Source organism: Elgaria multicarinata, chromosome 12 (assembly GCF_023053635.1).
Source record: "Elgaria multicarinata webbii isolate HBS135686 ecotype San Diego chromosome 12, rElgMul1.1.pri, whole genome shotgun sequence".
Taxonomy (NCBI): domain Eukaryota; kingdom Metazoa; phylum Chordata; class Lepidosauria; order Squamata; family Anguidae; genus Elgaria; species Elgaria multicarinata.
In genome coordinates, this window is record NC_086182.1 from 37,177,555 (window position 1) to 37,190,014 (window position 12,460).

General features: G+C 46.7%; 1 protein-coding gene across 2 annotated transcripts in view; it reads right to left on the reverse strand.

Annotated features, from left to right (window-relative positions):
- KMT2A (lysine methyltransferase 2A) overlaps nucleotides 1-12,460 on the reverse strand; it is a 53,313-nt gene that overhangs the window by 39,577 nt on the left and 1,276 nt on the right. For both annotated transcript variants that reach the window (XM_063139318.1, XM_063139317.1), the window contains exon 2: nucleotides 73-142. In XM_063139318.1, the coding sequence (XP_062995388.1) occupies nucleotides 73-142 (70 nt within the window). The remainder of the gene's footprint in view (nucleotides 1-72; nucleotides 143-12,460) is intronic.

Below are 12,460 nucleotides of genomic sequence, written 5' to 3' on the forward strand. Positions count from 1 at the left end.
TGTAGCCCAGGGGTCTTCAGCACTAGATCTCATTAGCGCAAACATGGCAAGTCTGCAGCAAACTGAACATACCCGTGGGAGGCTTGGCAGAACTTTGTCCTTTGGGCTCATCATCTGAACCGAAGCCTAGGAACTGCTCATCCTGCAAAGGGGGGTGGTGGGAGAGAGAAAGAGTTGGTTTAAAGTTACAGAGAAAACAAAAGATGGACTAGATAATCCATAGCAAACTCAACAGGCCGATCAGTGGCTATTAGCCATGGTGGCTCAATGGAACCTCCATGAGGAGAGGGCAGCTGCCTTCATGCCTGACACGTGGGCCACTGCAAGGCAGCTGCTGCTACTGGACACAGAAGGTGGGACTAGGCTGATTTCTACCTGATGCAATTCAACTTGAAGCTCAGCATCCATCTGCTGGTGCTGAATCCCTCATGGTTATTTGTGTGTGTGCAGGGAGGGAAGCCCCTCTGTTCAGCTACATTTCTCAAATGCTCTGTGGCATCAAAAAACTGCTGACCACAGACATCCTGAGTGATAAAGAAAACCGATGAGCAGCTACCAGCATGCCTGTCCCTGTGCTGGGAAAGGCCTGTGTGGAAGGCAGGCAAGAAGAGGCCCGTGGATTACGAGCCCCTGTGGAGACAGAGCACAGCTCTCTTCACTCTGCACACAGAAAGCTGGGCAGAGTTGGGCGAAGGGCCCAACTGCCACAAGGGCCCCACAGGAACAGAATGGGGGGCATTTATTCCACGGAGAGAGAGAGGCTCAGGGACTGCTGAGGCAGGTAAACTTAGCTGCCTCCTCGCCGCTGCATTGCAAATTGCAGCCTGTTTCCTTGCCAGAGTCATTGTAGGATTCAGCCAGGATAAGGAAGAGCTCAGTGAAGGCAGCCGCTCCAAGCACCTGAACAGGCAGGCAGGGAAATGGCATGACCCCCACCCCAAGCAGAAGGAAGCCAACTAGGACAGCCTGAGCAGAAGGTCCCAACCCTGCATGCCTGCTAGGGCTGTTCATTGCCAGCAGTGGAGAAATGGAACAGAGCCTGCTCCCACATTTAATTCGGAACCAAAGTCATCCTTGCTGTCTCTCCTGCACTCTTCCCAGGGAATGCTGAGCATCCTGCCTGATCACAAACACTTGGGGTACTTCCCAGAGCACATCCATGTGTGTGTGCACACGCACACACACACACACACACACACACACACACACGTGTATTTGACATATGAAGGAACATTCATTCTGGAAGAGCCTTGCTAGGAACAGCTGATGTAAGAAGGGTCATTTGCTAGATGTCAGGCCCAGGTCTGGGCAAAGCTGGTAATAGGCCCAGGCCAGATAGGAAATATAGGCCCCATTTCAAACTGCTCATTAAGTATTTTTTAATCAGTTCTAAAAACATATGAATTAGAGCGATTTATAAAAAAGGTAATGGCAGGCACTTTTATTCAAGATGTATATAAGATATCACTTCTTCACATTCAGAAATGCTTTACGTGCTTTTCTTTGGGCAAATTCATCATCAACAACAGAAAAATCAAGCAACTTTGCCCAGGGGGACTTGGAGTAGGCCCCCTCAAACCATAGGCCCATGCCAACTGCCCCCACTGCCCCCCCGCCCTCTGCCCAGCCCTGGTCAGGCTTAGAAAAGCAGCTTGGAGGAAGAGCTGCCTTCTGGCTGCCTTTCTTCGGCATTCACAGCATAGATGGTGACTGGGGAGGAAGCAAAGTGGCCGTTTTTTCAGCATTACGTCAAGCGGGCAAGCTCTCTTGCCAGCACTGAAAGGGGGGGGGGGGCGCAAGATGTGTGCAACCTGCCAGGGGATCCCTCTAAAGGAGGTCATTTCATGAAAGACCATCTCAGATATGACTTCTGTGACCAAGTAGAATTAAGCAGAGCTGCGTCAGGAGCACTGTGGGAGCCAGCGCATCACACGGAGGCTCCTATTTTGCACACAGCACTGCAGAGACCAGCAGCCTCATCATGTCTCCTCTCCCCTGTCAGCCACTCCCCTTGGACACGTGGGGCTCCCTGCAAGAAGTAAACAATGTGCGGCTGAGGACGGAGCAAGACTTGCTTGACAAGCCTGGCAGAAAGGGCAGCTGGCGAACATCAAGAGAGACTGGTGCGCTCTGGAAAGCATAAGGACAGCTTTTGTCACTCCTAAGTTGGGAGAGAAATGCACAGGCAAGCGGGCAGGGAAGTCTGGGCATGCCACCAAAGCTTCATTTCCCCCTTCCTAGAAAGCTGAGCACAGCAATCCCAGGAATTCTGAAACAAACAGCAGCCTTGACTAGCCGGAGGAAAGACAATACAGGTGCTAAGCAGCTTCAAGGACAGCCGTTCGCGAAGTCCAAAGGCTAGCAATGCTCCCGCCCGCCAATGCCTCTACATCAGCCACAGCTCTGCACCTAACTACTCCGTGCTGTTGTGAGGGATAAAGAGAGGTACAGCTGGAGGGCTCCCCGAGGGCCAACCATCTGAAAGCCCCACTCCCCAGCCCCATGACTCAAAGCCCTGCCAAGCCCTTATTGTTCCCACAACATCCCCCTCCCTGCTCCTGCCCAACACAAGCAAATGCTCCTGATCTCCACTTTTACAATGCACCCTAGAACACCAACTCATCTCACTGCATTTTTGGCCTGCTGCATCACTCTTTCCAAGCCGAGGCACTAAGCTTAAAAACAGACCCTTGGGTCTTTTCTGCCTTTGTTACAACCCATCCAGAAGCTGGTCCCTAGAACTGGGATGACACAAAAGCTGAAACAGAGTGGCCAGTGTGCTCCCTGAAAGCTTATTCAGTCATCCACAATAGTTGGGTGAAGCCACTGTTCTCATTTTCTCTGCCTTGTGCATGCCTTCAGTCGCTCAGTGCAAAGCTTTGCTCTCCTCTTCTGGAGGGCGTCCAGTTGTGAGTGAAACTACTTTCCCACAGCATCACCCCAGAGCCAGTGGGGCTCTACATGCAAACACTGCATCCTCATCAGCTGGTGAGAGACAGAACACACACATGCACACACGCAAACGCATGGGGTGGGGGAGAGGCTGTTCCTGGAGACAACGTTGACTCAACACATGCCTAAAGTGCCTAGATCCCGAGGCCATGCCATTTTGCACCCATTGCCTGGAATACACCAGACTGATGTGGCCCCAGGGACAACAAGGCTGGTGCCAGAATTCAGGGCAATCTCATAACGTCTTCTCTGTCGACCAAAGGGGCAACATGGCCACTGAAACTAGGCAAGGCACCCGGCTGGCCCCATGGCAACACTCGGCCAGTGTACAAGAGCAGACAGACTTGAGTGTTCCTGGCAGGGGGTGAAGAAGTCCTTCCCACTCATGTCTCAATGTGTCCACCCAGAGGAGCTCTAGCCGAGCTACTACAAGAATCTGCTCTCTTCACTTCTTACGTTTTCACTCAGCAGTAGCTTTGAGAGCCAAATACTCTCTTTACAAAAATGAAAATGGAGATTTCTCAGTTTGTGTAAAGCAACAGATATTATAACTTGCAATGGGCACTTTGCCTTCCACCTGAATTCTTTTGCTGGGTCAAGAACAGCATTCCTTTAAAGAGCAACCCACAAGAAGACTGGGAAAGCTGGCAATGCCTTTGGGTAATCAAGAGGTCTCTGAAGATGGAGGCTGCACTTCGGCTCTCGCAGCTATTCCAGTCGCCCTGCTTGGAAAGGAAAGCGCATTTCCCCATCTCCTTCCTTGCTTTGCAGAGGCAGCCTCTCTCCCACCTCCTGCCACACACCCCAGTGGCAATCTAGAGAAAGATGACGCAGGTACTGTCAAGTCTTCATAGAAGGCAGGCGAAGTGGAACCCATCTAGCTGCGTTCCTTAAGCTTTAAAACATGACAGCTGGGGAAGTGGTACACATGCTGCCTGACACACATACACACACACTGCCCCAGTGCCGAAACAAGGCTACTTGGGATTACCAGAGGGTGGCACATATTAGATTGGCCCCTCAAGGAACCTGAAATGACAAAACTAGTAAAAGACAAGCAAGCATCATATGGATTTCTCTAGTTTCATCCATTCATTTTAAAAATCCTTTGGAAGAACATGGCCAAAGTAGCACTTTGCAAATAAACCTAAGCTCTCTATTCTGAAGGAGGATGTGGATTTGCTGAGGAAGACCAGCCCAGGTTTCCAGAGAAACAGGAGCACAAGACAAGAATCATACCGTGCCAGCATCTAAAGAGGATTTATTGATTCATATATAAAAGCAATCCCTCAATATGCCTTGGCTTTTGTTGCTTCCTTCTAGAGCCAAGAAGATAATGCAGCATCTTCTTACTCATAAAAGCAGCAAACTATTTATTTATTTATTTCAAACATTTGCATCCTGCCCTATATCACTAGGATCTCAGGGCGGCGTACAGATAAAATCGTACAATATAAAACAATAAATAAACTAGGGGAGAGGCCCCAGAAAACACTGCCTTGGGTAGCAGCAGCAGCCCAACAGGGCGCCTGCTGAATGCCATGGTGCTCCCTGCCTGCCAAGAGACTAGGCTGAGATTGAACTCTGTGCCAGAGCAGAAGCCAGGCAGCCCACTGGACAAAGAATGCTGCAGGGTTCACAGCTTGCAGCTGAGATTGCGGACAGCTGCCACACCACAGGGCGGCACTTCAGAGCCCCACTCTTGAGTTCCCTGACACTTGGGCCCTAGCCCTTCCTGCAGAATGTATCAGTGGGGAAGAATTTTCCCCGTCTTCTGCTTCAGTGGCATTGTTCCCTTCACTGGGTATACAAGAGACATTCACCAGTGTTCTTTCACTAGGAAAGCCTTGGAGGAAATCCAACTTCCATTACAAAAGATAATATTTAGCTTGAGGTAAATACAAATAAAGAGGTGGGATATTATTAAATGATATCTTGAAATTTCAGCACCAATCTGAAGTCCAGAGCTTCAGAGTGTTGTGTGAGGGTCAGTGAGACGTAATGGATTGAGCTCTGGCTGAGCACTGACCAGGGCTCAACCCATGAAGCTCCCTGGGCAAGTCACCATCCCTCTGCCCAATTCATCTCACAGGCAGGCAGCATGAGTGGCAAGGATCAATGCAGCACCATTAGAACATAAGGCAGCATTCAGCAACCTGGTGCCCTCCAGATGTTTTGGATTACAACTCCCAGCATTCCTAGCCATTGGCCATGCTGGCTGGGGCTGATGGGATAGTTTGTGAAACAATTTTACCAAAACAAGCTCTGCCTTCTAGGCTGACCCCCAAGGATGGCTTGTAATGATCCTCAGGTCTGCAACCACACAGTAGCACTCCTCCCAGTTCGGGAGCTTCACGCTACCCTGTCAAGTTTTGAGAAGGCCATTCTGGGACCAAGAAGAATTGCCACATCTTGATGAACGTTCTGAGGCTGCTACCCTGGAGGATACCCCACACAGGGATTCAGCTGAGTCAGGGGACCAATGACCTTGAATGGCCCCTGGCCCCAACTCCAGGTCCCTCACCATCACCTGGATCAGCAGAGACGATGATGAGCCAGAACTGAAACCTAAAACAGATGCTGAGTACACACCTGGTGGCATGTGACCTCCCATCCCTGAGCCCTTCCCAGGCCAAAGAAATAAGAACGGAAACACGCTCCACACTCCAAGGCCTTGCTGACACTCCAGGAAGGGCTGGGTCAAATCGAAAGCTGCTGCTCTTGGCCTAGTCCTTGGCTGGACAGCTCCCCTGCTGCTTCTGCATATCTTGCCTCAAGCCTGTTCTTGCCCCGCTAGACAGCTTCCCAGCCTCACTGCTATGACAGGAAATCCAGCAGCCATACCATGCGATTGATGGGAACATCAATCGCGTGGTTTTATCCTGGTTGTGCTTTTTATACTGTATTTTGTATTTGTGTTTTTAACCTGTTGGTTGTTTTATTATGGTTTTAATTTTTGTGAACCGCCCAGAGAGCTTCGGCTATTCGGCGGTATAAAAATGTAATAAATAAATAAATAAAATAAATAAAACAAGGAGCTTTGAAAAATAACCAGCAGACGCTGGCAATTATCCTAATGAAAAGTGTGCATGTTTTGTGTGTCAGGTTGAGAGAGAGAGAGAGAGAGAGAGAGAGATGGAGTGAGGGAGAAATGTGTCAGTTATGAGTGAGACTATCGGTCCACATATCAGTCTCTCTGATTTGCTGTCTGTCTATCTACCTATCCAACCGTCCATCCATCCATCACACTTTTATACTGCTTTCCAGCTCTAACAAGGACCTCCAATGCAGTTTACATAACAGAGTTCAACAATTAAAACCAGAGCCCTAAAATGAGAAAGGAGTAAATTTAAACCATTCAATTAAAAACCACTAAAGGATGAGTGAAATAAAAATGTTTTCAACCCTAGCAGGGATGGGACTTATCTCACCTCTTTTGGAAGGGAACTCCATAACTGGGGTGCTGCCACAGAAAAGGCTCTGTCTTGCATTCTCACCAACCACACACAAAATAGGACTTCCGACAATGATCTCAACCCGCAGGCAAGTTCATAAGGCAGGGATAATATTGTGAACCACTGAGAGATTTTATTATATTCAGCTGTATATAAATGCCGTAAATAAATAAAATATCCCAGCCCAAAACCATCCGAGGCTTCATAGGTAAGCACCAGCACCTTGAATTGGGGCCAGAAGTAACAATTGGCATTTGACCATGGGAATAATGTGGTTCAGGAAGTCTGCCCCAGAGAACAATCTGGCAGCCAAATTTGAAACCAGCTGCTGCATCGGTGACTCTTCCAAGTCCTTTTCCCCTGGAGACTGTAGCCAGGGATTGAACACGTGACCACATGTATGCTAAGCCCCTGCAACAACTCAACACAGGTTCCTTCATAGAATAGCAGAGTTGGAAGGGGCCTACAAGGCCATCAAGTCCAACCCCCTGCTCAATGCAGGAATCAGTATTGGCTCATGTGGCTAGGAGCCCTCCCCATGGAGGAGGCAGCGGGGCATGTCATGGGCTTGGCTCCTGGAAGGCAACCAAGCCCCCACCCTGCTGTCTTTATCCAACTGCTTCTGTGGCTGTTCAGGTAGCATGTTCCTCTTTGGTAAGCTCTTATTGATCTCAAGTTACTGCTGCCCCAAAGTGGTGAGCTTTCCCCCTCGTGGACAGCACTCAAGACTTGCAACTCCTTTTCCCCACTGAACAACTGGGCAGCCCATAACGCTACTTCCTTTTGCCTGCTTGTTGCTTCCATTCTACTTGTTTATGTGTCTCTCTTCCCTATCCCTTGCAAAACGATAGTTCTCTTTCCACACATCCGAATCCAAATGTGTGATATTGCCGGCACCCAAGGACTCAAGCCTTTCTCCTGCGAAACCTTGGGGTGCTACATGAATGACTGCTGGGCTGTGGGAGGCCTCATGAGGACAAGAGAGGTGTGTGCTGCAAAGAGCAACGTCTTTAGGGCATTCCCTCTGCCACACATGTTGATTGGTGCACTGCACACATGCATAATTTGGGGACATCGTCAACAAACAACACACAGTTGGTGGTTGGTAGCACAGTTTCTAGGGACACTCCAAGAGTCTGTCAGTGTCACTGCCTTGGTTTATGTTTGCATAGCTGCTGTTGATTCTACTGCTGGTTGGGCATAGAAGCACAACTGTATTATGCCAGCACTGGGCTTTGTGTAGTAGTGGAAGCATAGAATCAGGCTGCCTACCCATTGTGATCTTGAGAAATTACTTCTAAAGTACTCAGCTTTCAACCCTTCCCTTCTGTAGTGATATTGTTTAAGATTAAGCAAGATGGTTGTTATGCTGCATGTGTTGCTTTTAATTAAACAGCTGAGTTGCACTTGACTTTGAGAGACTCAGAAGTTCTTACAAATAAAAACCTTTCTTTCTTTTTCTCTCTCTCCCTCTCCAAAGACCCCTATTAATTTTACCTACAGCAAAGGTCCTCCTGGTTCAGAGACAGCACCTTTCACTTGCCTACCACAAACCATTGCTTCGTTCAAAAGTCAATGCAGGCACGACTGCACTTATTCATGAACTCAAACAGCTGCATTCTTGCACCAGCGCCTACAAAATATGCATGACCTGAAAGGTATTTGCATCCAGCAAATTGGATGCCCAGTAATCATAAGGCTCCAGGGAAGCCTGGGACTGCAATTTTCTAAGAGGCCAAAAACATATCCAAAAGCGTGGATATGGGGGGAATTGCCATCAACATTTAGTTCCGAAGGGTTTGCTCATCCAGGATGCTGCCCAGCAGAAGCATCAAATGAGCAACTGATGTATCAGTTGAGCAGAAGCACAATGTAAAGTAACAATGCATCAAATGTAGAGTCTGGTTTCTAAAGGAACAGTGTAAAACACACAATTTTGAAAGTGAAAATTTCACACCTAGGAAGGATAAGTATATTCACACACAGCTCTGGCATGACCATGGAGGCAATAAGGAAGACATCCCTTCCCACAACCATTTCAATAAAGCTTTCCTCCTGGAACATTATGAGCCATTCACTGTTGCAGCACAATAGGGGCACCACTATTTGTATTTATACAATTTTAATATTTGATATACTAGCCTTCTACCGAATTGCCAGGGTGGCTTACAGTGTATAATAAAAACACAACAACAACAACAAAGAAATACTAAAACATAGTGAAACAGTCCAAGAAGGAGACTGCACTAAAAGGGCTGGACAAAAAGACCCTGGCCTGGCGGGAGAAAGACACGCTGCACTAGCAATGAAGATGTCATTTACATTTTAAGCTTCTTCCCCACATACTTAAAACGCAGACTTATTGAACATGAAATAGCAACTTTAATTTTATTTGCAAATTTCAGCTTATCGTTGTATTATTAAAATAATAATAACAAATATAATCACAACAACATCAACAAATACACACACACATACACACACACACCTGTTGCTGAAAGATAAGCTCCTGTTTTCTAACTGCTCAGAACTACTGTTACTTTCTACTGTTAGTCTTTCCCTACCCTGTGCCTGCTTACCCTTCCCTGTACCTGTTTGCATTCTCTTCTCCTCCTTATTGTTTTACTATGATTTTATTAGATTGTAAGCCTATGCGGCAGGGTCTTGCTATTTACTGTTTTACTCTGTACAGCACCATGTACATTGATGGTGCTATATAAATAAATAATAATAATAATAATAATAATAATAATAATAATAACACCTGCAAGGTGGGGGGCTTGGAAGAGCAGCTGGCTCTCAGCCACATCCTCAAAATCTCCGGCTCTTAGGACAGAAAAGGGCGCTGCCAGGCCAGAAGGAACAAGACCTCACAACAAAAGGTACGGACTTACTGATACCAAACCGTTTGGAAGAGATGGATGATATGACTATGACAATCCTATCATACAGTGTACACTAAATGGCAGAGGAGTTACCTTAACAGCAAGTATCCAAGTGGCAATGAGAATCTAAGGCCACAGCTAGACCTAAGGTTTATCCTGGGATCATCCAGGTTTCGCCTCTGCCTGAGCACTGGATCCCCTGTGTGTCATCTAGATAAACAGGTTTGACCCCTGGATGATCCAGGGATAAACCTTAGGTCTAGCCATGGCCTTAGCCTTTCCAAGTCTAAATACTCTGAAGTTTTAAAAAACTGCATTGGGAGTTTCAAGATGATAACTTTTGCATAGATTTCCTCATTAGGTTTGTGATACTGCACTGATATTTGCTGGTGCAGCAAGTCTTCTGACTAAACCGGAAAGCTGTATGCATCTGCAAACAACTGGGCACCATAAATCACCTGAGCAGGGTTCTGCATAATGCAAAAGCTAACACAGACTTTCATTTACAACCATTGGCCCAACCAAATGACTCGCCTCTGTGAATGGGGCAGCTTTACTATACAAGAATTTAAACTTCGTTTCTTTTCTTTTTTTAATGTGCAATGAAAAGGGGATTCAAAAGTATCTACATGCCCCACTGGATGATGTAAGTATGTTTCACCTTGAACAATGTTTTACTGGAAAAATCTCCCCATCCCAAATATACAAATTTTGGGAGTGAGCTGCTTATTTGAGAAGCTCATTATGGAGAGAGAGAGAGTGTAGTTGATAGTGCATTGGGGACTGAATGCATGAAATCCAGTTTCAAATATCTGTTCAGACAGAAAGCTGACGCAATGGCCTTGGACATCACTATTTCTCCTTCTAATTGGTTTTTCATGATTGTAGAGAATAAAATGAACCCCAGCACACACAGCTGATTTTCTTGGAGACAGGATGGGGCAGTAGGTGAAATGCGGCTCTCAGCCTTACAGTTCACTGATCCTAGTTTATTTACACTGTTGCATTCACGCGTTTTCACAGAAATGTAAGCAAATCAGGAAACAAACTGCTTTTAAACGGCCAAGTTAATTACGTAACATTACTATATCCAAAGGCCCAACTCATTAGGGGCTTTAGGAGACTGTGCTCAATATTATCTGGGGTTGAAACTGCTGGAGAGGCAGAACAACCAGATGCCAACGGACCTTGCCTTGATAAGAAGTAAGAGCAGGTAAGCAGCAGCAGCCTGTATCAGATTGGACCCAATGAAAGCCTTGACTTTACAGGAACCATGAATAATGTATGTGCTGCATAATTGTTCATAGGATATTCGTCAGGTACAATTGGGGGTGTGGGGCAGGAAACAGGCCAGCATCCCAGGATGTTATTTGCAACCTGAAGGAAAAAGCATGTTGAACAGTGGAGTAATAATTGTCTGCCTGGGATTAAATATGCATCAATTCTGTCCTGCTTAACAATAAACACATCAAGCAGGACTGCAGTGGTATCTGTATTGCCCCCGTAGAGCCATGTAGAGCCAGCATCTTTCTTTGTGTGTATCCAGAGGTTTCAGTTACACTATAGATCATGACATTGTTGAGAACTTGAGTCCACACTGACAAATTACCTATCAAAAGCACAAGGGCTGCAATTCTCAAACCAATTGTTCTAGAATAGCTCCTCTGACTTCAACAAGTGTGTGGACTATATCCCAGGTCTCAAGGAAGACAGCCAACACACACCCTTTAATTAGGTAGCCTGGAAATGCCCCTCTAAATGCAAGGGTGGCCAACTTGACCCCCTCTAACTGTCTGAGCTACAACTCCCATCATTCCTTGCCATTGGCTTTGCCAGCTAGGGCAAATGGAAGTTACAGCCCGAACCGTCTGGAGGGTCACACATTCCCCACCTCTGATAATGCAAATGTCAGGAAGAAGAGCAGCAAGAACACATCAGGAGCTTTACTTCACTGCCCAGGCTCCTGCCTATGTGTCTTTTCTGTCGCTTATCTGACTGTCAGGAGAATGTTTCAGGTCATGCCTTTGCATAGTACAAGAAAATGAAGATTTACAGCAACAATAAAAGTTAAGGCAACCCTTGAATCAGCTCAAGCACATCTATACCGCTACCTCTCATCTATATTTTAGTTATTTATTACATTTGTATACCGCCCCATAGCCGAAGCTCTCTGGGCAGTTTACAAAACTTATGAAGCAGCACTGTGTCAAAAGCATGATAAACTGGAACAGCATTCACCCTAATCATCCCCACAAGGACTGGAGCGGGAGTGGGTTAGCCACTCCATCATCAGGGAGAGGAAAGCAGGAACAGCCCCCACACTGAGCAGTACAGAAGGGGGTAAAATTGCCCCTCCATATACTGTATTGCCAACTCCAAACCTAAGTGTTATGGGGGAGGGGGATTGGGCTAGGCTGCACAGCAAGCTGCTTCACCAATCCTCTACCTGAAAATTAACTCCTAAAGACAGGTAGCACATCTAAGAATTACAGTGCTATAGATTTGCACACTACTGGGGAGATGTGGGGACTTACTATACAGCCTTGACTCTGAGCAGTAAAGTACACTCTGGAATGGGGGCAAAGTTCCTTTTTCTTTACTGGAAGTGAAGGAAATTTGGGACCCAGAGGCGCCAATTTTTGCTCCTTCTTGCTTTTCTACTAGATTTTGACATCTCCCCCCACCCTACCCACAAGGGGTTGTGCATATCATGGCTTCATGAAGAGAGAGCTTTTGTTTTTGGGTCTCTCCTTATTTAAACAAAAGCAGCATTGCTCTATATACCTGGAAAGTCCACTGACTATGCAAAAAATACCACTTTGTCTGTGGATGGTCCAATCTGACTACCTTAATGGTTGGCACAGGGCCACTGTTTGTGATGCACCTAATGTTCACAGTGGCCAGATACTTTCCCCTCTCTTCTTTTTAAACATTTAAACAGTGACCAGACTTTTGCAAGAATCTGAAAAGGCAGAGAATAGAAGAGAGGAATTCCAAGCAGCTACCTCATGATTTAAGTTCCTTAAGCTTTACACAGGTTGGTACCACAGCTCCCCTTTCGCTGTCCCTGCCTTCAGAGGTTGTGCCTGCAGGCAAGAGATTGGCGGCAACCCACAAATCCTTGTTCCCTCAATATGTCTGTAACAAAGGTCAGTGTCCCAGAGGAGG